At 42.7% G+C, this 25,248-nt stretch overlaps 3 protein-coding genes across 6 annotated transcripts in view; 2 read left to right on the top strand and 1 right to left on the bottom strand.

Moving 5' to 3' along the window:
- The window catches only part of LOC127610666 (serine/threonine-protein kinase VRK1-like), a 38,181-nt gene extending 15,717 nt beyond the window's left edge, over positions 1–22,464 (top strand). For 2 of the 3 annotated variants that reach the window (XM_052081089.1, XM_052081090.1), the window contains exons 9-13: positions 3,236–3,356; positions 4,216–4,274; positions 8,408–8,586; positions 17,357–17,533; positions 20,890–22,464. In XM_052081089.1, coding sequence (XP_051937049.1) covers positions 3,236–3,356; positions 4,216–4,274; positions 8,408–8,586; positions 17,357–17,533; positions 20,890–21,069 — 716 coding nt within the window. In that variant the 3' untranslated portion in view covers positions 21,070–22,464. The remainder of the gene's footprint in view (positions 1–3,235; positions 3,357–4,215; positions 4,275–8,407; positions 8,587–17,356; positions 17,534–20,889) is intronic. The other variant, XR_007964990.1, reaches the window with a different exon arrangement.
- LOC127610679 (coiled-coil domain-containing protein 85A-like) overlaps positions 1–25,248 on the top strand; it is a 467,869-nt gene that overhangs the window by 148,863 nt on the left and 293,758 nt on the right. The gene's annotated exons all lie outside the window — the stretch shown is intronic.
- The window catches only part of fancl (FA complementation group L), a 36,732-nt gene continuing 32,642 nt past the window's right edge, over positions 21,159–25,248 (bottom strand). The window contains exons 11-15 of one of the 2 annotated variants that reach the window (XM_052081134.1): positions 24,055–24,136; positions 23,307–23,423; positions 22,049–22,120; positions 21,647–21,659; positions 21,159–21,600 (exon numbers count right to left, since the gene is read on the bottom strand). In XM_052081134.1, coding sequence (XP_051937094.1) covers positions 21,581–21,600; positions 21,647–21,659; positions 22,049–22,120; positions 23,307–23,423; positions 24,055–24,136 — 304 coding nt within the window. In that variant the 3' untranslated portion in view covers positions 21,159–21,580. Of the gene's footprint in view, positions 21,660–22,048; positions 22,121–23,306; positions 23,424–24,054; positions 24,137–25,248 lie in introns of both variants that reach the window. The other variant, XM_052081133.1, reaches the window with a different exon arrangement.

Raw genomic sequence — 25,248 nt, 5'->3', positions numbered from 1 at the left:
ATGACAGCAAATAGGTGAGTTTTTAGTCCATTCATAATGTGAATGCCAGTTATTTAAACGCATTCTAAACTTTTTAGGGATCTTACATCATCGTTCCTCCAGTTGTGCTTGTGTTGCTGTTTTTCTCAGCAGTAAAGGGTTATAAGTAAGTAGATAGTTTAAAACCGTAGAACACTTCTCATTACTTTCTGATCCTCATCGATTGTTGAGGCTCCCCGCCACGTGCAGGCAATTTAATGACTCGAGTGAAGGCCGACGAGTGTTTTATTCACTCAACATAGTTTCATTGGAAGCAATTTCCTTTTCTCAACTCTTTCCTTAACCATACATGCCAACATGCTGCCATTCTGTGCACACTGTGAAGACTGAATGCTTCAAAAATGAATAAGTCAAGCTTTATAAATGCCTACACAGCTACAGCTACAAACCTGTTATCGTGCAGTCAGATTACCACCAACCCGTTGATTATCTTGTCCTGGGTGGCCAGGACCATGCTTCCCATTAGACCTCCCCGTTGGCTGGGGAGAATCAATGCCAGTCATGGCTCAGGGAGGAGATTTCTCCCCTCAAATGAAACCAGTCGATACGTAATTTCTCCAAAGACGTGTGACGGCCATTACTGTATTGAGTTGCTAAATCTCTTCGGGCTCGACCCTTGTGGATGGACTTGGTTTTCAAGTATTGATGCACTTCACAAATTAATGTAGATCCATGCGGTTTCTCTCGCATACCGTAATACGCAAGCATTCTTAAGTTCATTGCATTTTCTTTTTAAATGCTGTGTAAGAATTCATTAGTAATTCAGCTAGTGATTGTTGTGGATGGAAATTTATGGCTGTTCCCAATTCAAAATTTCACCTAATGCGGCACTTGAATACTGGGCGTTTTACTCCAAATTCCAAACATTGATTTGGACATTAATGGCAACAGAGCCATCACCAGACCTCATTCTTTAGTGGAGGCACATGAAATGCTTGGGGCAGAGGGTGGTGTCATCATTCTTACCCCGTAAACAACGTCATGCGTGCGTGAATGATTGGCTCGAATGCAACACACATACATGCTTCGAAGCTGCTTTGCGACATGATAGGCTGTTGCACATTAGATTTCCATGAATCAAACAAACAAAACCCCATTCTTTCAAATGTCTGAGCGACAAACAAATCAACACTAGAATTTTCTTCACCCCAAAATAAACTATGATTGGAGGCGACTTCTGCAACTTATTCACTGATTGAGGAAAATAAGCTGTTTTTACACCAGCGTGTTGGCCAACTCAAAAGTATTTCAGCTAAATACACATGACAAGTGTTTGGCTTTCATTGCTCTTTCTTCTCCAGTTTTCCTTATTCAACTCACTTCTATCTTCATAAAACATTGGTACACAATTGTAGGCTTTGAGTATTTGGGTCTGGATGTGTTTATGTTCCCTTCCTAAAGAAGACATAAAAGGCCAATAACCGAGTGGAAGGTTAATATACTTTAATTTCAGCCATATTAAACAAAGCGTAGTTAAATTGTTAACATTTGAGCAGCACTTCCATCGCGTGCTCTGATTGTGACACTGAATTGGCTACACTTGCACTACCTGACTTCACGAGGCGACATTTTAACGATCACTACGCGGCAACATGGGTACATGGTAAACATTGCATCACATACTCGTACAAAACATTTCAGTGGACCAGATTACGGCCAGTTCCAACATGACTACTGACACCTAAATAAGAATGACACAACTCCCTGGTAATCAACGCACACTGCTAAACGAACTCACCACACCGTGCACACACTAGCCCCGAGATTCCCTACTGTGTTGCAAACTCCTTTTCCAATTCTTGAGCCATATGACTTGTGTAAACAGTAAACAGACTTGTACAAATGCAGTACTAGGCATTTCCTTGCTGCTGTAGTTGAGACTTGTTCCAGGTCCTTCCTTCAACCTTTAGTTTTGACCACCAGGGTGAATATCACTGCTTTGTTTCTTTTTGTAAATCTCCAAATAATTACAAAATAAAAATAGAACATCAGGTCCATAAAACGTGCTTAGGTTAACATCAAAAACAGTAAGAACACACGTACTCAACACTGAACTTGGTTCGGATAATAAAAAATAAGTAAGAGACCCTTAATCCACAGTGCTGTAAATTAGCACTTCAGAAATAACACTTTTTATCATGAGATGATAAAGTGCTGAAATAAACATCAACCACTTCTGGTAGGCTACTGAGGACACAGCAGCTATGCTGACGCCACATACGCGGGGTGTTCTCGAGTTTAGTTTGGTGAAGAGCTTTGCTTTAGCGCACTATATTGCTGAGACTTTCGGTGCTAACATTAGCTGTGGATGCACTCACGACTGGGTGCTTTGCATTAATGTGGGAGGCTAAACTTTAGCTGCTTTGATGGTCAGCAAACTAGGCACAACACTCTACCTTTATCAATATTGCCGTCAGGACATTTTTGAAAAGTAAAGGCTAAGTAGTGCTTACTTAGCCTGCCCAACTCCAATGGGAGCCAATCAGCTTATGCTAAACAAGCCCAAACATAATGACGGCCAATCAATGTCCGCTTCAGGCTGTGACTGACAGTTGTTTCTCCACCCTCAACAACAACACGTGAAGCCAACACATATAATATTTGGGATATAATATATATCCCAAATATATATAATAAATAATTATATGATATGAAGGAAAATTGTAAATAGTACTGCGATTTATCCATTTGTGTTCATATTGTATTTAATTGAAAGATGTTTGTTGTTTTTTTTTCTCTTTCTCCTTTCTTCTTTCTACATACATTCTTGCTGCTGGAGGCTGTAAATTTCCCCAGTGTGGGACGAATAAAGGATATCTTATCTTATTTGAAAAAGGCAATCCACCTACAGAAACAATAAAGTTAGAGATTAAAATTTAGATTAACGCGATTAAAAAACATAACACGCTAAATATGACTGTAATTAATTATTCGCAATGAATGCGATAAATTGACACCCCTAGCATAAATACCCATTTTTCCTCCCTTAGTGCCTATGACTTACCTGCTTGTCAATGACACCTTACGCCCATATTGCAATGTTTTGCGGTATGTGGCTCCCAATATAAAATGTGTGTTTAATTTTTGTGGTGAAGTTGTGAACAGAAGTACAAAGGAATGAAAACAGACAAATAAGATGAAAATACAATCATGAAAATTATTGCTTTTGTCACATCTTGTTTCTTTTTTGCCAAAGCTCCATCAAGACGTGGGGACATCCAGATTCTCGGTTTTTGTCTTCTTCACTGGTTATGTGGCTCTCTTCCTTGGGAAAATGATCTCAAGAACGCAATTAAGGTCATGGAAGCGAAGGCCAGGTGGGTCCCTACAAACCTTGCTCATACAGTGCTTACTTTGAAGAGGTATAATTGATGAACCTATCTTTAAATCAGTGATTGCTGAATTTATAGTGTTTTGAAGTAATTGAGGAAAAATATATTGCATGACTTAAGACCAGGACAGCTTCTGTTGATTTTAGTGAGCGGAAGTTGAATTTCATCCCCCACTCCTCTCGAGCACAATATTCCAGTCCACTGGATTCCAGCATCCAGTGGAGTGGAATATTGAACTAGGATTTCAGAATATAGTTAGAAATTCTCATTAAAAGTAATACCCACATGCACTTGCACACATACTGTCTAAAAGACACAGGGATATACAAAACAGGGATACAACTCTACCTTTTGATGAATCATTGCAGAAGTATCTTGTATTGTTTTTTCATAATTTCATTGTCTATATCCCAAATTCAAAACCTTTCAGAGCTCCATCAATGAAGACGCACAAACCCCACTACAGCAGACACGTTCTGATTTGATGCTCCAGGTTACGGGTCAAGGACCCAACATTGTGTTTTCCAAGATTATCGAACTATCACAAGCCAATTCAAGAAGAAGAAATTGGATTCAAGCTTATAATTTGCTATTTTAGTTCAGCCATGAGATTGCATTGCAGAGCCCGTGTAACACTCACACGTTACAAGTTAGAATTGTCTCTAATCCAATTATGACGGTTCTCTATTTTGTAATAAGAATCGGATGAATAATTTTCTTCAATTTAGTTCATTGTCACTGTGTCCTTTCTCCAACCCTACTATCTCCTCCTTAATGTTTCCCCTCTCATAATGTTTTCCCTTCTCGTTCCCTCACCGGTTTATCTGTCCTGCTTGGTGCTTAGACTGATGGATAAGCTGCCAGAGTCTGTCCAGCAGCTTTCAGTTAGTGGAGCCAGCACAGGTAAGTCTCAACAATCTCAAGTTGCAGTCACTTCAATGACACCTTTTAAGAGTAAACATGACATTTTGAAATCAGACTTTTTTTAAAACTCAAATTATTCAACGCAATGAGAATTTCTGCATGCCTCGGAATTTCTTCATTGTGGGACAAATAAAGCTTTTCTTATGCTCTTCAGTGAAGCATTCCTCTGTTGTAAATATCTAGGTTTGTTCATACGAGTCATGTCGCTTGAAAATATTGAATGGTTCAACTGTCAGGACCCCACGATACAATCACGTTAACATGTTCAACTTGGAGTTTACAATCTTTGGCCCTGTATGTTGTCAGAAAAAATCAGGCATGAAAAATCACTCTTTATACACCCAGGCCGCTGTATAACTTGTCATTGCAATATTTTTGAAACATTGGCTCATCGCTTTGCTGATTCTGCAAATAAGAGCCGACCGGAATCAAATAGAAAGAGGGCGCGTGTTCGCCACTTTTGAATGAAATCGTACAACTTGTTGCTCCTGTAAACGTGCAGCGTGTTGACATTTGTTACCATGGCCCTTGACCCATTTCAGCCTATTAGTATCGAGATGGGGTTGTGTTGCCTTCTCTTTCATGAATGACAATCCAGTTCACAAGTGTCAAACTCAACACCTTTCACCAATGGCAATTTGATATAATAATAATAATAATATAATAACCTCTGATTTTAAAACTGGTTATCCATCAATTTATTGGCACCCCTGGTTAAGATGTGTTAAAAGCCGTAAAATACAGTATATATTGGCATTTCTATTGCAAACGCACACTTGTAGTGAACATGTTAGAAATGTTTTTCAAAAACATAATCAAGCTTCTCCCATGGCCATCTCAATCCCCAGACCTCACTCCCATTGAAAACCTGTGGAGTTATCTATCTCTGTGGAGTGCAGAGGAGAGGACCCAGGTCACTGGAAAATTTAGAGAGAAAGAGGAACGATTGGCGATCCCCCTTTCTTTATTCTCCTATCTTAAGAAACATCAGAGGAGAAGCTAAAGAGCTGGTTTGTTGGCAGAAGGGGGTTGCACAAAATATTATAAAGGAAGCTAATAATTGTCGAAGACCTGATTTGATGCAAAAGAATCCTCACTTAATGTAGTGTCCTCCCGTCCCCCATTGAGTAAACACACTTGAAGGTTGGATATTCCCCTTTTAAAATTTTGGACCGATATTTATGTAAACAAAAGCTGAATTTATTAGAAGCAAAATATCACATCTTAACCAGAGATGCCAATTTTTATGGAGGGCAGTGTTGGTATAAATATGAGGAGGCCATTATACATTTCCAGTGGAACCTCAGTTTAACGGAATAGGACGGAGAGGACATACGTTAAAGCCTATTGTCAGTTCATTTGAAAGATATTTTCGTGGACTAAAAACACCCAATTCAGTACAGTACAAAATGATTGTAAATACATATTTTGTTTAAAAAAAAAAAGCTTCAAACTGAAAAGTTGTATAGCGTCGCCCCCTACCAACATGGCCGCCACATAGGCACGTCTGTTATCGAAATCTAGCCTCTTCTGTATATCTGTAGCCTGGTTTACATGTCTACCTTTTTGTCATTCACTCTGAAGATCTCTTGTCAACTGTTTTCATGTGAAGTGAATTATTCCAGCGTGCCGTTTACATGCACCACTGTATTAATAAGAACAGTCATTTGACTACTGTGTGAGATGCGATTGATTGATGGAAACATCAGGTGGTTTATCGAGATTAAGTGTGTCAGCAGCGGCAACCCCAAAAACACAGACACTATACCAGTCTGTCTGTTGCGCCGCAGCGCCAGTAATAGACAATTCTGGAACGAACATACTTTGCCAATCACTGTGCAAAGGGGCGTTTTGAGTGGACTGAACATTATTAACTATGCGTTCAAGGCAAAGATTTGTAAGAGTTAAGATGCCCGCTCATAAACCAGTATTTAGCTAAATCTAGGTGGGCTAGGGTGTCTTGTCAAGGTCACTTCCTGATAGTGAGAATGGAGAAAAACATGTTTCTTCTAGTTTTTTTTGACTATTTCTCAATGTAAACGGCAAGAGGGAGTTGATATAACAATCCATGATATGAGATGTTTTCAGTCCCATTTTTAATCTCTCCTTCAAGTCCAAAGTGCTGTAGAGTAATTGTACAATGGAAACTTGTTCCACTGACATGTCAAAACAAAATTTGACTTGTTTTATTACTTATGATAAATTACGCATGCGAATGGTCCTCTGCTGACAAGGCTCACCTGCCTGCCACAGATAAATACGAACAGGGTATGTTTCAACCTCTGTGTCATTGAGTCAAGTTCGAATGCAGTATGTGCAATACACATCTGGCTTGAGGCTGGTTGACAGCCATGCACATGCTGACGATGCTTGCCTCACTCCCTGAGAGAAGGTGCAAGACTCCCTTGGTCAACTGAAGTCACCCGTCACTCACATCTCACACTCCTAGTTGACGGAATCAAGGCAGGAAACTTATGTAAAAAGAATCGGCAGTGTTTTCAAATGTTGCTAAATGATTTTATTTCTTCACAAAAAAGAAAAAAAGGTCTATTAAGCGTGCACCAGACAGACATGAAGTGCTTCCACTGTATGAAAAGGACATTTAACAAAATATGCCTTGTCTGTTGGGATAATTGGATCTGTTGCATCTCAATACACTGGAGCTGCTGAGTTTATTGATCTGTTGGGATTCACTTTCTGGATAAGAAATACGGTATTTTCCGCATAATAAGGCATACCTGAAAGCATTCAATTTTCTCAAAAGCTTTATAATCTGATGCACCTTATATATGGTGTTAGTCTGTTTATATTCCCCGTTGAGTTGTTTCCCTGTGAGTGTTCCTCTCCCATCTATTGGTGATTATTAGCAGGTTTCCAATTGTAACCTAAAAGGGTTCTGCTGGACGCTATAATTGACACCCACTCAAACAGAAAACTACTTTGTGATCCCCGCGTAGCCATGATGAAACAAAGATAATACCAAAAACATAGTTAACCACTGACTAAACGAAGGTAGAAGGAGACGAGCAAAACTTCTCAGGATATTTAGCCCCTTGTGGATGTGAGCCCATGGGGTTTGTGTGCCTTTATGTAGAACCAAGTGTCTTCCTAACTGTTTTCTTTCATTTCTTTTTTTGTAATACCATTTGTATTTATGTATCTCGTTCTCGCTGCCCAGCGGCATGTTGAGTAGGACACACCAGCATCACGCCACTTGTGTCACATTACTTTTCGCTGTACACACAGCCGTCCTAAATGACAAACGATGGGAATATTTTACCCAAAATCAGAGTGGTAACATTTGCAAAATCTGCGAGTCTGTCCTCAAAAACAAACAAAAAAACCCCACAAGTTAATTAGAAATGGTGAAACGGAGAAATGCTTCCACTTTTTTTTTTTTTTGTTGAATGATCATATATGCAAAAGACAATGGGGCAAGCATGAAGCAGGATGGACCAAGGCAATTACAAAACTAGTAAAATGAGATCTGAATGAGATTTTTCATTCCAGATCTGAAAATAAGTGTTTCCACTTAAAAGAAAGGACACTTTTTTTTTCAAAACATGATCCTTAATAGTCATTTTAAATGTTCAACAATGTCTGCACATAAAATAGAGGCGTGCGGTACTTGACCTCCTCCATAGCTAAAATTTCTACTGTATCCTGCTTATCCTCACTGTGGCCACAGGCGAGCTACAGCCTATCTCACCTTACTTAGGGCAAGGGGCAGGGTACACCCTCGGGCACATATAGAACATAGGTCGGAACCCAGATTTGAACCCCAACCTCTCAACTACAGTGATGGCACTATAGTAATAAAACACGTTGATTTTTTCAACTTCCTAATTTGGGAACGGGTATACACATCCAAAAAAAGGCAATTATTACAAATGCAACAAGTACGGATTGTGCACGGCCCCTTTTGGGTTCTGGATTAGACTTCTTCCGACAATGTGTTTGAGTTCTTAGGGTTCACTGTACTTTCATACAGGTGGTTTTCGCGAAAGCAAACATAAGAATGTCGCTTCATGTATGCATGAAACAAACAACAATATGTAAAAAAAAAAGTAGTTAACTCTGGGACTGCTTGACTTTTTTCCTCTTGTCTTCAGCGGAGGTGGCTGCCCTGTTGCTGTATGCGAAATCTCTGGGCTTCCAAGACAAGCCTGACTACCAGCGCCTGAGGCAAATGTTGTCGACTGGAGCAAAGGAAAAACTGGATTTCTCTGTACCTCGTGGAGTTGGGGAAAGGTCCATGTCTAAAGGCAATGATCCTCCAACCAGGGGCAAGGTGAGAACATTATCTCAGGTGTCCTGTACGGCTATACAGTGGTACCTTGATTTATGAATGGCTCAATTTCAGACATTTTTGGGGTCTTGTAGTAAGCCAAAACTCACGCCCAGGAGCGCACAAAGACTAAGTGGCTATGTTCCTGCTGTCACTCACTAGGACACACTCTCAAGGCACACTTACGACACGACTATTGATGTTGACAGGCTCATCCTGAGTTACAATACTTACTAATAATAATAATACATTTTATTTGTGGGCGCCTTTCTAGAAACTCAAGGACACCTTACACCAAGCAGTTAAAATCACGAGTACAATGTTAAAAACAACATCAAATAAGATAAGAAAAAAAATACAACAAAAATAAATAAATAAGTTAAATAATGGCTTTCTGGCTTGTCGAAACAGATGTGTTTTGAGGCTGGATTTGAAATGTGTTAATGAGTCTGAATTACGAAGGTCAGCTGGGAGTGAGTTCCAAAGCTGGGGAGCAGAGCGACTGAAGGCTCTATTTCCCATGGTGACGAGGCGAGCAGGGGGGGCAGAGAGGAGGACAGAGGAGGAGGAACGAAGAGAGCTGACAGGCGTAGGAATATGGATGAGGTCAGATAGGTATGGAGGGGCGAGGTTATGAATGGATTTGAATGTGAGGAGCAGGATTGTATATTGAATGCGGTGTAAATTGGGGAGCCAGTGGAGATGTTGGAGGACAGGTGTAATATGGTTTACGTATGGTGTGAGTGTGATAATGCGGGCGGCTGAATTTTGGACCAGCTGAAGCTTATGAAGGGTTTTTTGAGGGAGACCAAACAGAAGGGAATTACAGTAATCGAGTCGCGAGGTGACGAGGGTGTGTACAAGTATAGCAGTGGACTGAGGAGTGAGAGAAGAGCGGAGCCGGTGGATGTTTCAAAGATGATAATATGCAGAACGAGTGATGTGGTTGATATGTGAGGTGAGGGAGAGGGTGCTATCAAGGATGACACCCAGACTCTTGACCTGAGGGGAGGGGGAGATGGAAGAGCTTTCGAAGGGAATGGAGAAATTGTTTATTTTGTTTAGAGTGCATTTAGTGCCAATGAGGAGGAATTCAGTTTTATTGCTATTCAGTTTGAGGAAATTTGAGGTGAACCAAGATTTTAATTCCTGCAGGCAGTTGGTTAGGGAGGATGGCGGAAGTATGGTATTAGGTTTGGTAGAGATGTAGAGCTGGGTGTCATCCGCGTAGCAATGAAAGTGAATGTGATGTTTCCTGAAGATATTACCAAGGGGAAGAAGATAGATTAGAAACAGCAATGGGCCAAGGACAGAACCCTGAGGAACACCTGAAGTGAGGGGAAAGGGGTGAGATCTAAAACGTTTGAGCTGGATAAACTGGGTGCGGTCAGAAAGATAGGAGCGGAACCAGGAGAGGGGGATGCTGGTGATGCCAATGGAGGAGAGTCTGTCGAGGAGGATGGATGAAGTGAGAGATGGTGTCAAAGGCTGCACTGAGGTCAAGCAGGAGGAGGATGGCGAGTGAACCGGAGTAAGCAGAGAGAAGAAGGTCATGGCATATTTTGAGGAGGGCAGTTTCGGTATTATGGAGGGGACGGAAGCCAGATTGAACTTGTTTGTAGAGGTTATTGGAGGAAAGATGGGTGTGAAGTTGAGCAGCTACTGTTTTTTCTAGAAGTTTGGAGATGAACGGAAGGTTTGATATGGGACTAAAGTTGTTCAAGTCGGAGGGATCAGAGCCAGGTTTCTTCAGTATGGGAGTGACAGCAGCAGTTTTGAGATGAGATGGTACAATGCCAGTAGAGAGGGAAGTTTGAATAATGTTAGTGATGAGAGGGCCGGGATAGAAGCTTTGACTAAAACAGTAGGGAGAGGGTCAAGTTGACAAGTAGAGGATTTGGACTTCTGGATTAAGATGGAGATTTGGTGACAGATGGGGATGTAAATGCAGAGAATAGGTGGGTAGGAACCGGGGGAAATGGAGAAGGAGGGTTAGGAGCAGCTGAAGGGGTGAGTTGCTGGTGGATAAGTTGGATTTTGGATGTAAAAAATGAGGCCAGAGTATTACAAAAATCAGTGGAATAGAGATGTGAGGGAAGAGTGTCAGCAGGTTTAGTGAGTTTAGAAATGAATGAAAAGAGTGATCTGGGGTTGCCTTCATTGGAACTGATTAATCCAGAGTAGAAGATTGATTTGGCTTTGGATATTGAGTCCTTGTAATGGAGAAAGTGGGTAGTGTACATTTCTTTATGAATGGCGAGTCCAGTTTTTCTATATAATCTTTCGAGTTGACGGCCTTTTGATTTAAGTTGTCTGAGGGTAGGGGTAAACCAGGGTGCTGTTTGGTTGAAGGAGACAGTTCGGGTTTTGAGTGGGGCCAGGATATTGAGAATGTTGTGGAGATTTGTGTTGTCAAAAACTCATCTGTTGTAGAAAGACGATCAGTACTGGGGAGGTTGTTGATAAGTGATTCTAAATTGTCCGGGTTAGTATCCTTGATTTTACGGAAATGTATAATGCGTTGTGGGTTGGATTTGAAAAATGACAGGTTAACATTGAATGAAAGCAATAGATGATCTGAGTATGAGAGGAGATCGGTTTTACAGTTTGTTGGTGATAATCCAATACAGCAGATCAAGTCCAGAATATGTCCTTTACTGTGTGTGGGAAAGTTGACATACTGTTGAAAACCAAAACTGTCTAGACAGGAGGTAAAGTCTTTGGTGAGTGAGTTATTGATATTGTCCATGTGTATATTAAAATCTCCTAAGAGAATCACATTTGGTGATAGTGTATACGGATGAGTGAGGAGTGTAGTAATGTCAGTGATAAAATTCTTGTTTGGTTTTGGTGGACAGTAAATGGTGGCAATCAGTGTGGGACTTGATCCAGAGAGCTGTATAACTGTAGCTTCAAAAGATAAAAAAGCAGGCACATTTACAGGTGCAAATTTCCAATCCTCGTGCAGAATCATCGCGAGGCCGCCTCCCCTCCCAGTCGTGCGCGGCACAGCGTGATAAACAAAGCCCGGTGGAGTAGCTTCATTAAGAGTACCATAATCATTTGGCTGCTGCCAGGTCTCAGTCAGACACAGAATGTCAAACTCACGGTCTGTCAGGAGGTCGTGGACAAACTGGCCCTTGCTCGTAAGGGAGCGGATGTTCAGTAGGCCAACGTTGACAGCAGTGCAGCTGCGAGCGACCGCGATGCTATCCGACCTCGGGACGCGTGTCAACACAGAGGTATCCGCACGGCGTCCGGTGTTCTTCCGTGGGCGGCGAGTGGTGGACCAGAACGACCTGATGGAGCTGGAGTTGTCGTATTGATAGTTTCGGCGTGAGCCCCGGTGAGTGCACCTTCGCCGGGGCACGTAAAGGATGTCCGGGTGTTGGAGCAGAGAAGGCGGTGGTGTACCGTGTGTATTAAAATTAAGTTTGAGCTCAGTCGCTGCATATTGGTGAAGCGCTTCCAATGGGTGGTGGAAAACACACAGAGCGAACCAGCAGAAAGCAAGCCCACTCACAGCTGATCGACATAGCCGGACCGGAGTAATGAAGTCGGGAAGCAGCAACAGGTAGCAGGTAAGCTAGCCGCTAGCCGCAACTCAACGACAACTCAATACTCGATGACAGGTAATGACAGTTCGGCCGATCGAGTGTGGATTGATCATTGTTCACTCGGTGACCATAAAAGCAGGTCGACATAAAATATGTCGGCTATGAAAGATAAAAAAATTGACATAAAAATTGACGTAGAAATTTAAAAAACAACCGTTATTTATCCAATACACTTCATAAAAACAGTTCAACTTCACGTTTCTCTTTTGTTTTAGACAATGAAGTGCTGATTTACTTTCTTCCATGTGGGGAGGGGGCTTTGATTCGGCATTACAGTTCATTTCAGTGAGGAATTTTGATGTGAATGGTACGAATTAAACCCATAAATCAAGCTACCACTGTCCTTTGAGCTAAGCATATTCCAGTCCATTCCCAAAACAAGATGGCAACTTGAACAAACTCCAACCTTAAAAGAAACAGAAAAAAGAAAAAAAAACATTCAACAACGGCTGCTATGCTGGCTAGTTTATTTAGGATCGAATAAACCCTAATTAGTCCCACAATTGGGCATTCAGGTTTGTGACCTCAGAGAAGTGGAAGATGAAGGAGGGAACGGAATTGTTTTCTGTGCGCGTCTTTTAAGACTTTTGATGTAGTAAACTGTTAAAAAAAGAAAAAGAAAATATAAATAAATAATATATATTTGTTATCTTGCTCTTTTATATCTAACTCCCACGATCCCTGCTCTGGATTACAATTGCACCACTGTATGCATGTACCGTATTTTCACGACTATTCGACGCATCGTACTAATGGCCGCAGTCTCATTAATGCGTGACATTTCTGTATTTTACACATACACAGGACGCATCGTACGAATAGCCGCAGTTTTACAGTGGTAAAACATACGCCAGCTTAAACATACGGCATGCATGCGCGCACTCTAACACGTTAGCTTGAAGCATACGGTAGCATGCCAAGACATACAAATAAGATAAAAACACGTTTTTAAAAAGGCAACGAAAGCAGAACTGAGTTCGGGTGTATTTTATTTAGCCATCGTACAATGTTCTCACGTTTTTCGATCAATCATCACCCAGAAATCCATCAAAGTCCTCATCCTCTGTATCAGAAGCAGAGGACTGCACATCTCAGTTGTCATTGAATGCATCACATGTTAGTGTGAGTTGCTACGCATTGCCGAGCGAAAAGAAGGAGTAGCAACAGCAAAGTCAACATTTCTCTCGTGTGAAGCTTTCCCACATTTGAAAGTAAAGAACAGAGCGAAACATGGTGGCAGCGCGTGTGTGTGTAGAAAGAATTGAACAATTGTGCAAGTACCGTAATCCATCCAAAACGCCGCGTTCCCTCTCGTTGTTGCGTATTGTGGCGTAACTCGCCAAGCGCTGCCTCTCACTCTTTGTAAAGTTGTGTTTGCCACCGATCATCCATTGTTCCCATGCCGTTTGCAACTTTACTTTGAACGCCCGGTTGATGACAATGTCCAGCGGTTGGAGTTCTTTAGTCAAGCCTCCGGGAATAACGGCAAGCTCAGAGTTCATTTGCTTGACTTTTTTTTTCACCCCTGCTGTGAGATGGGCACGCATGCCAAAAGCATAACCGGTGGCTTTAAGTTTGAACTGAGCTTCGTAGCCGTGCGTGTCTTTTTGTCGAATTTATTTTCAGGGGTTCTTAGAAACCAAAACCGGAGTCGTTTTGCAACAAAGCACATTGCCACACTCTATACAAGTGTTGGTACTGGCTTGAGGCGTCCACGTACACGCCCACCCTTCACCATTGGCGGACTAGCTTGTCTGTCCTCTCTCTCCCTCTCTCCCTCTCTCTCTCCCTCTCCATATATGTATGTATACACGCCCACCCTTCCCTGATTGGCCGACTTCTTTCACAGTCACTTCCGCCTTTTCTCTATATAAACAGCGTGTTGGCAGTCAGTCAGATTTTGGAACTCAGCGCATATAAAGGACGCTCCGCACCATAAGGCGTACTGTCCATTTTGGAGAAAATGTAAGACTTTTAATGGCGCCTTATAGTCGTGAAAATACGGTAATCAACACAACATTATTGAGACACTGAGTCAGGGCTTGGACTTGACCCCCTGTGTCATCTTATTTGAGTAAATAAAGAGTAGAACAAATATTACTACATTGTGATTGCATTGAACTTTTGCTGTACTGTATCATCACGAGTGCTGTGTCTAATATTTTGGTAACATTTAGTTATGGGCTGGCCAGCCGAGCTGCCATGCACACCCATTTCCTCTCGATCCTTCTTCTTTTGTGCTTACGCCACGTGGCAAACTAGGCATTGAAATTCTGAACCCACATTTTAAAATCGAAAAGATTCCGTAAGAAATGGCATGTTTGTCCTGGTTCCATTCCATTTTCGACGTCCAACCCTAATCCTCTTTCAATCGTATTTGGGCCCAAAATTGCACTTTTCGGACATTGTGGTAAAAAACCTTTTGGTGGCCCAAAAGGTGCACGCCGAGTTACACTCGTTTTTACGATGCTCACTTGACAGTATTATGATTGTAATCTGATGTCTGCAATGACCTTGAATATGATTAAAAATGGCAATGTTTTTTCCCAGTCAGATTCCTGACTTCTTGGTACTCACTGATACCAATACCAAACAACAGATACATGAACACTTTGGATACATAACGTCTCTATTATGCCATTGGCAGATCATTTTAAAGAAAGAACAGTCAATCTGCAGTAGTTAATTTAAGTCCAAAAATACCCCCACCACACATTTTAAATCTAGCATTCAGTTGTAATAAACTAAATAAAATAAAACTGACCTGTTCAACTGTTAAGCATGACACGATTAATTTGTGAACTGCATCATACACACAAGTAAAAGAGCCATCATCTCATGAAAGCGTCTACGAAAGATGACGTTACATCATTTAGGTGTGTCACAAATGCACCATCTGCAGGTCAGAAGTTTTGCCCACTTTATGTTGAGTGTTTCAGTGGGATTAGATTCAAGTCAAATATCCGCCGATGCAAAGATGAGTGCGATTGCTCTGTCCCAAGCGCATCTCCCCTTGCCCCCTCCATCCCCAATGCTCACAGGAATGGCAATTTTCCGCGGATACACGGAAATCCGCCGTTTTATTAAATTGATCATTTTTGTGAATCGTCTAAATCCATTGAGGAAAATTTTAGGGGGTGTCAGGTACCTTATCGTCGAGTTTTCATGAGCTCTCCCGATCAGTCTTTCCATCTTCCGATTGTAAACAGCCCTGCGATTGGACGTGTATGATGTCTTACTTGTTGTGATTGGTCGCTATATCGGCAAATGCAGATCACAACGAATCCATGTTCGCCTTCCTAAACCCCTTTCTCGCGAATGCCGAATGTTATCGAGACTCACGACGAAGCGAGTCAGATAGATGCGGATCTGAAAAACACGTTTCGATGGGACTGGTTGGATAGAAAGCTGACGGTGTCCCCAGTAGGAAACAGTAAAGAGGAACCATTGTGCTTGTGTCGGATTTCGTGAAAAACCTCGACGTCGCCGGTAAAGCTCTGTGTACAGTGTGTGACGATGTCATTGTATACGGATCGAGAGGATGGAAAGCTTTACAGTGTCACGCAACCATTGTGAAACACCGAAAACAGACATTCATTCATTCATTCATCTTCCGTACCGCTTGATCCTCACTAGGGTCGCGGGGGTGCTGGAGCCCATCCCAGCCGTCTCCGGGCAGTAGGCGGGGGACACCCCGAATCGGTTGCTAGCCAATCGCAGGGCACACAGAAACAAACAACCATTCGCACTCACGCTCACACCTAGGGACAATTTAGAGTGTTCAATCAGCCTGCCACGCATGTTTTTGGAATGTGGGAGGAAACCGGAGCACCCGGAGAAAACCCACGCAGGCCCGGGGAGAACATGCAAACTCCACACAGGGAGGCCGGAGCTGGAATCGAACCCGGTACCTCTGCACTGTGAAGCCGACGTGCTAACCACTTGGCTACCGGGCCGCCCCGAAAACAGACATTTCTACTGAAAAGTAACTACTCGATCTCAAGCGCTTTTCGACAGCCTGGAGCATGTGTAAAAACGAGAGGAGTTGGCTAAAAAGAGAGTGGAAAAAGACGGAGAGGACCAATAACCTTTTAGCACTTGCTAAAAAGCTTAAAATGAAGAGAAAATAGAGTATTCTACCTCATGAAACTGTATATTGTTGTATATACTGTAAATAGACTTTATATAATAATGTTCTTCCTGTGTCTGCGTGGGTTTTCTCTGGGTACTCCGGTTTCCTCTCACATTTCAAAAACATGCCTGGCAGGCTGATTGTATACTCTAAATTGACTCTAGGTGTGAGTGTGAGCGCAGATGGATTTTTGTCTGTGTGCCCTGCGTTTGGCTGGGAATCAGTTCAGTGCGGACCGATCTCCTGTCCAAAGACAGCTGGCCTAGGCTTGAGCACACTCTGCGACCCTTGTGAGGACAAGCGGATCGGAGAATTGGATGGATGGAGCAATGCATGTTGCCCAAAAAAATAAATAAAATAAAATAAAATAAAAAATATCAATGTTAGTCTTTCTGCTAGCTACATTGATTTTCACTGTCACCCTCACTCCTAGGGGTTCACAAATGGACTCTTCCATTCCTATGTAAAGTAATATAAATCACAATTTTCTCAGCTTTACAGTGCATTCAGCAGTTTGACTGCTGGTCACAAGTATGCCAATTTGTGCCGCTGAGTCTCTTAACCTCGAGTGAGATGTGACGGCAGTGAAGGGGGGCGGGGGAGCATGTCGAACAGAGGTGAGCGGGTCCAACACTGGAGGATTCTCCTCCAATTCACCGCAATCACTTCCCGACCCCTCAGGCCACCGTTTGAAGAAGTTGATGACATATACTTTATATCTCCCAATTATGCCTCCCTCCTGTTTCTCTCCTCACCGTGTCATTTAATTTCCATGTGAAAGTGCTGGCCAGTTTGACCCCCCTAGTTAAACAGAAGTGGCCATTTACGAGGCAGTTTAGTGAAGAGAGGAAATGTCAGGAGAGAAAAAGGCCATCTTGGATTCATTAGTCACCGGTGTCGCCTGGTCAATTATCATTTCTCACACCATGCCAGCTCTATTGCAAGAGCTGGCAAGTGTTAATAATGTGACAAAATCTAAACTTTAATTTTTTTTCGATTGAGATTTTTATTTTCAATATCACAGAGAACAGCAAAAGCTCGAGGCCTCCCCAAAGCAAAGGCTCCAGCCATGCAATTGGTTGTTGATGACGACGATGATGACGACGACGACGACGACGAGATGGAGGAGGAAGAGGACAAGGAGGAGAAAAAGCCAAAACAAGTGCCAAGAAGCAACAGACGAGGGCCACCCCTTCCACAGGTATGGTCTGGAAAAATTGTAACATCAGTTCGACAACATTCCATCGACATCTGGGAACTGAGGACACTGATTGTTGAAGCTTTGTCGGTGTAAATCTTTTCGTTATTGCTTGATAATTCAGCTTCAGCTGTTCAACAGTCCGAGGTCTCCATTGTCATATTTTCGGCTACATAAGATAAGATAGATATCCTTAATTCGTCCCACACTGGGGAAATTTACAGCCTCCAGCAGCAAGAATGTATGTAGAAAGAAGAAAGGAGAAAGAGAAAAAAAAAACAACAAACATCTTTCAATTAAATACAATATGAACACAATGGATAAATCACAGTACTATTTACAATTTTCCTTCACATAATTTAATTATTATTATTATTATGATTGTTATTTTTTATTCATCAGCCTGACAGCAGTCGGTAGGAACGAGCGTCGGTATCTCTCCTTCTTGCAGCGCGGGTGTAACAGTCTCTGGCTGAAGGAGCTACCAAGTGCTGTCACGGCGGGCTGGAGGGGGTGGGTGGGACTGGCCGTCATAGCTTTTAGCTTAGTTAGCATCCTTCTGTTGCTCACCTCCTCCAGAGTGTCAAGGGAGCAACCCAGGACAGAACTGGCCTTCCTGACCAGTCGCTCCAGTCTCTTTCTGTCCCGGGCTGAGATGCTGCCTGACCAGCAGACAATGCCATAATGGATGGCCGAGGCCACCACCGAGTTATAGAACGTCTTAAGGAGTGACCCCTGAACCCCAAAAGACCTCAGTTTCCTGAGTAGGAAGAGTCGGCTCTGTCCTTTCCTAATCAGGGTGTCCGTGTTTGTAGACCAGTCCAGTTTGTCGTTCAGAAGAACACCTAGGTACTTGTAGGAGGTCACCCTCTCTATGTCCATACCCTGGATGTTCATCGGTGCTGGTGAGGACTTTTTCCTGCAGAAATCCACAACCAACTCCTTAGTTTTCCTAGGGTGGATCAAGCCACCCCTAGTGGGGTGGCGCTTGACGTTGGTGAGTTTAGGCTTACAGAATCTCCTGTCTGTTTTAAACAAAGATTATCAATGGATTGTTTTTTAAATATTTGTTTTCTCATAGAACTATACATCCTAATTATGACTTGATTACAATGTTAGCGGTTCCTCGCGACACGTTGCAATTCGCATACGCCATAGAAATAAACATAGGACCCAACCCCTTTGTACTGCAGCTGTCTGGGGCCAACTTCATTATTACGGTTGAAATATGCTACCCGTGCTGAGGACTTCAGCTCAGGCGAGTTATACAACAGCCGCAATAGTTTGCGTGTGTCTTGGTGGGGCTACTTAACATTATGTCTAACTAAGAGTCCAGCCTGCAATGCAATGCAATTCCAAATCGTATTGTTTTTTTTTAATAGTCCTGGTAGTTTTTACATTATAATATGCATAACTGAAGTTTGAGTCACTTTTTAGAGACGTGTATTGAGGCAAATCACAAGAATGATCGTTCAACCCCTCATAACAAGTGAGAAACCGAAGTGTTATTCAAGACTCGGACCTCACTTTATTTTTTTTTTTTTAACCGCACGGTAGAAATAGTTCTTTATCACTTGAAGACTGTAGCCAGAGTGACTACTTTTCTCTCTTGGCCCAACACGGAGACGCTAATGCTTGCATTTATCATCAATCACTGTAACACCCTGTTCTCTCGTCTTAAAAAAAAAAAAAGCATTTTAAGCTTAGAATTATTACAGAACTCGTCAGCGCGTGTCCTGACAAAGACCTCCTAGCGGGAACACATTACGATTTTTAAAATCACGGTGTTTAAAGTCCTTTGATTTGTTTTGAAATGTCTGAATTTTCGGAAAAATGTTAATTTAGCGAAACGGACCGTTATTTCCGTGCCAGTCCTGGCCATCTCGGCCGCGAGGAGCTGTACGGTCATTCACCCTACTTTCTTGGTGAATGGTGGTGGTGGGAGGTGATTTTTATCAAGTGAAGTACCGTATTTTCACGACTATAAGGCGCCATTAAAAGTATTAAATTTTCTCCAAAATGGACAGGACACCTTATGGTGCGGAGCGTCCTTTATATGCGCTGAGTTCCAAAATCTGACTGACCGCCGACACGCTGTTTATATATAGAAAAGGCGGAAGTGACTGTGGCCAGGCATGCGGGAAAGAAGTCGGCCAATCAGGGAAGGGTGGGCGTGTATATATACATATATGGAGAGGGAGAGAGAGAGAGAGAGAGAGGGAGAGAGAGGACAGGCAAGCTAGTCCGCCAATGGTGAAGGGTGGGCGTGTAAGTGGACGCCTCAAGCCAGTACCAACACTTGTATAGAGTGTGGCAATGTGCATTGTTGCAAAACAACTCCGGTTTTGGTTTCTAAGAACCCCTGAAAATAAATTCGACAAAAAGACACGCTTACGAAGCTCAGTTCAAACTTAAAGCCACCGGTTATGCTTTTGGCATGCGTGCCCATCTCACAGCAGCGGTGAAAAAACAAGTCAAGCAAATGAACTCTGAGCTTGCCGTTATTCCCGGAGGCTTGACTAAAGAACTCCAACCGCTGGACATTGTCATCAACCGGGCGTTCAAAGTAAAGTTGCAAACGGCATGGGAACAATGGATGATCGGTGGCAAACACAACTTTACAAAGAGTGAGAGGCAGCGCTTGGCGAGTTACGCCACAATATGCAACAACGAGAGGGAACGCGGCGTTTTTGATGGATTACGGTACTTGCACAATTGTTCAATTCTTTCTACACACACATGCCATGCCACCATGTTTCGCTCTGTTCTTTACTTTCAAATGTGGGAAAGCTTCACACGAGAGAAATGTTGACTTTGCTGTTGCTACTCCTTCTTTCCGCTCGGCAATGCGTAGCAACTCACACTAGCATGTGATGCATTCAATGACAACTGAGATGTGCAGTCCTCTGCTTCTGATACAGAGGATGAGGACTTTGATGTATTTCTGGGTGATGATTGATCGAAAAACGTGAGAACATTGTACGATGGCTAAATAAAATACACCCGAACTCAGTTCTGCTTTCGTTGCCTTTTTAAAAACGTGTTTTTAGCTTGTCTGTATGTCTTGGCATGCTACCGTATGCTTCAAGCTAACGTGTTAGAGTGGGCGCATGCATGCCGTATGTTTAAGCTGGCGTATGTTTTACCACTGTAAAACTGCGGCCATTCGTACGGTGCGTCCTGTGTATGTGTAAAATACAGAAATGTCACCCATTAATGAGACTGCGGCCATTAGTACGGTGCGTCGAATAGTCGTGAAAATACGGTACCTTTAATCAGGCTGTTGGTAGTCTGGGATGATTAGTTGCATCTTTTTTCCCCAGTCATAATTACATTTTATTATTATTTTATTTTTGTAGAAGAGCGAGAGGGTCCAAAGATCACTGAGGAAGAGGACGACACCTGTGAAGACTTATAAGGAAGAGGACAGCTCGGATGACGACGACGACGATGAAGAGGAGTCCAGAAGCCAACCCATTGATGCCCGCTATATAAGAGGCCCCCCGATAGGAAAGAGAGGTCGGCCAAAAAAGGTGTGAGATAGAGACCCCCGTGTAAACGTTAGGCCAATTGCTCGCAAGAATTTTTGCCCCAAAAATAAACAAACAACAAAAAAAAACTATTGAGCTGGAAAAAAAGGTCTTTTCTCTTTATTTGAATGTTTCATCAAAGACTTTGGTTGCAATCAAGCAAACCCTTAAATTGCCCTCTTTAACCGACAATAGATTTCACAAGAGGATCCCGAAATACAGATGACCTCAACAGCATCGGTGTGAATCAGGAAGTCAGGAGAAGACCCGCATTTACCAGCTGCGCGCGTGAGAGCTTGACTTTGGAAGATGCGTCTTTTGGCAGAGCCGAGCAGCGGGATAATGTGGGAGAGCAAACTGCTTCCCGCCAGTCCTGCCAAGTCTTCATGGCCGCAGCCCTTCTGCTGGCTGTTGGACTTTTCTTGATTAATCTTTTTGTCCCTCCGCGCAGGATTTTTTACTTCTCCCTTTTTCAACGAGAACAGTGACCTTCTTTCTTTTCATTGGCTCTAATTAGCTTTTAGGCCGTTTCCTTTAGTTGCCGCGGTACGCCGAGCCACTTCTCAGGACTTCTGGGCTGCCGTTTTCACAGTAATGGGCTGAAATAGAGGGAGGGCTCCGCTTATTAAATAGTCAAATGCTTCATGAAGGATACTTAACAACAATGCAATAAAGTGCACTCTCGTTTCTGACTAGCCGAGCTATCAAATACACCGGAAGGCACGCACACAAATAAGTTCATTTTTGACTTTGATTCAATGACACGCGGCATTCACTGGCACATACTTTACTCACTCCTTTATGACGACGGAGCGAGTAGCTCCACAATGAATGCGGCACCTTTTTCTGCTGCCAATAGCCTTTCAGCAAAGAGAAGGCCAGCCGATGTACCGAGCTATGCTAATTAAGCATGCTGAATATCTATTGACGACGCGGCAAAGGCCTTTATGAAGGCATCTGTCAGTCACAAGGTAGCGTGTAGGCGTACCTTGCTGCAGTAAGGACACTCTCCAAAAACCGTGTTAAAGCTCTGCCTGCTGGCGGGCAGCACACGCAGCCACTGGAGGGGGCGGGGGCAGCGGGGAGACAAAAGAGAAAAGACTACTTCATCAAATCGTCACCTTGAATCCGACGTGTCAAGTGATCACATTTGTTTCTATGCGCTGTATGCGCCGCGCACTTAAAAAGGGATGTTCGGGTAATAGTTTGGAAAGTTGCACATCAAAGTCTCACAGCAGTTCCCCGACCTGAAGCCTTTGCTCAAAATATAGTTTACTACTTGCACTTGGAAAAGATCCGTGGCGAATTTGGAAAATGTTTCAAATTGTAAACTTGAAAATGGGAATCATACTCAAGCATTTTTGTCCAAATCAGGGGACCACTCTACTTGCATGAAATTTGCTTGGTTGAGTTTGGATGATGCTGAACAATTTCCCCAATTAGGTGGCCCCGTGGTCGACTGGTTAGCACCTCGGCCTCACAGTACAGAGGTGCAGGGTTCGATTCCAGCTCCGGCCTTCCTGTGTGGAGTTTGCATGTTATCTCCGTGTCTGCGTGGGTTTTCTCTGGGTACTCTGGTTTCCTCCAACATTCCAAATGCGATGCATGGCAGGTTAATGGGACACTCTAACTTGTCCCAAGGTGTGAATGTGAGCACGATTGGGAATGACGGGCAACCAGTTCATGGTTGCTCTTGTACGCTCCGCGACCCTCGTGAAGATAAGCGCATCAGAAAACGGATGGGTGGATTCCCCCAATTAAGAGCCAGCCTTAAAATGAGTAAATTACTGCTTTCTTACCGTTCATCCCCTGAAATTCTCAGGCAATGCTTCTAATTTAGAAAGTACCTGTAATTACGGACCCCTAACTTGAACTGAACACATTTATGGCAGTAGCAACATCCGATGTAATGAACTGTGCGCAAGGAACTTTCGAGCTGTGTCTTACAGGGATGAGAAGTTTCCACCGATTTATTTATGCATTTATTTCTGACCTAAATGTTCATTCGAAATAATTGCGGTGAGCAGGTTAGAGTACAATCAGGCTTCGCGAAGCTCCTCTGAGCTGCGTCCAAGATTGCAGTGCGTCTTGTGTATGCGTTAAAATCACGGTGATAGTCTGAGGTGAAAAGACACTCATCCAAGTGACTGCCTTTAACTTTATATAGTTTAATCGGTGTTGTTTCGTGATTTCTCCTACGGTGTTGTCAGAACAGCACAAGCATCATGGCGTGTGTCCCCTCATACCTCATACAGGCACACCTGATGGAAGGGCTGACCACAGCGAGGATCGTTGCACACCTGGTCAGGGATCGCAGCCTCAAAGCGATAGGAGTAGCAAATCCCGCACTCGAGACTGAACATCTGTGAATGATATGGAAATATGACAACTATTAAATAGATTTTGCCCAGTCCCCACACGCTTCAAAACAAGAAAAAAAAGTAGATGGGGCTCTTGTCGGTATTTTGGAATAGAGCCTCTTTGTTTTCACAGCTAATCGTCAAATGAGGGCGGCAGAATAAAAAAATAAATAAATAGATCAACGTCTGGGCAACTAAACTTTTTCTGAATGCTAATGAAGCTAAAGCGACAGAGTGTTCTTTCAAGTCATCTGCAGCGACAGGAGGGAGAAGAGCCACCAGCAAAAAAAGAAGGATAAATGGTTTTGCGTGATTAAAGTGATTGCAAGAGCGCACGGAATTGTGCCATCTTTGTTGTTTTTAATAGTCGGATCTGTAAACAACCCAATTAGAGAAGAAGTTGTTCCCACCTCTTCGCAAAACAAAATACAAAATGGCAACGCACACAATGAGACAATTGTGGATATCCGCCCCCTTAAGAATTGACACTCAAGCAGACGCACAAACAGGAGTACGCATGCTTAGATGTGAAGCACACACACACACACGCACACGCACATACGGCTCGTTGAGGTAATCACAATGGGAACGGACATGTTTGAAAACGGAGAAGGGGCGCAATTGTGTGACATACAGATTTTTCGTGGGTGGCAGGTGACGGGAATTCGATCTCCAAAACATCCTGGAGGTTTTGCAAGACACCAGAGTCCGGGTTCCTGCCAGCAGACCACAGACAGCTCCTTCACACACTAATTAACCACATGCAAATGAGCCTGCAAAGACACTAGGGGATGATTAGGAGACTTTCACCGTTGGTTTAAAAAAAGAAATGGGGTGATGGCAGGGGGGAGCAAAAAAAAAAAAAAAAAAAGGAGCATTTGTGCTCGCACTGTGTTAAAATAGATCGACATTACTCGATGTGTCATCGTGACGCAAATGTAACCATGGTGGAGTTTTTTCCCCTAATGTAAAAATAGGAGTCAATGGGGTTTTTTTTCCATCACGTCACATTTTGGTCAAGCTCCTTATGCCAAATATCAAATTATTATGTTCTCCCTTGCTCTTTTTGATTCATGTTGTACAAAAGCTGTGATAAATCAGCATTTTTTTCTCAAGCTGATGCTGTTTGATTGTCGCTAGTCGTGACATCAATTTAATTATTGCGTTGCATGCAGTCGTGTGGAAACGTGTTTTCCAAATTGAATTCATCCCGCGGTGCTGTTTCGTGACCCAAAACGTTTGAGAACCGAAGTAAATGTTTTCCTTTAAAACAAATGGAAACACAAAAGTATGCGTTCCAGTCCAACACGAAGTCTCATTTTTAATCAGTGATTTTTCTTTTAATCCAGTCATGACAGTTCAGTTGTATTTAACTTGTAATTACAAGACCATATATACATCATTTTTGAGAACTGGTTAATTTTCCAACACTTAAATGAAATTGGTGCAATTGTGACCAATATATTTTAAAGGAATCATTATTCAACTACATTCTCCATCCCTTCCTACAAAATGTTCTTCACAATATGTTTGATGCAACCGCATGATTCTAAGCACGGCATTGTGATGAATATTACATTTGTGGGATATGAGTGAAGCGGTAAAAATCGAAACGTTTATTCCATCTTGGGGTGGCCATTTTTTTCAGTGAACTTGCTGTTGACTGAAAATGACATCACAGTTGCTCAGAGCAGCTCTGGGAGCGACCAATCATTGCTCAGCTTCAGATAACAGGTGAGCCGTGAAACTGCGCTATTGTTCAATCAGTGCATAATACAGTGTTCCAGTGCCTTACGACAATGCTTTTTTAGGAATAAAACCTCTGCTC

The sequence above is a fragment of the Hippocampus zosterae genome, chromosome 11, assembly GCF_025434085.1.
Source record: "Hippocampus zosterae strain Florida chromosome 11, ASM2543408v3, whole genome shotgun sequence".
NCBI classification, from domain to species: domain Eukaryota; kingdom Metazoa; phylum Chordata; class Actinopteri; order Syngnathiformes; family Syngnathidae; genus Hippocampus; species Hippocampus zosterae.
The sequence above is the reverse complement of the archived record's forward strand: the minus strand, read 5'-3'. Positions and strand labels throughout refer to the sequence as shown.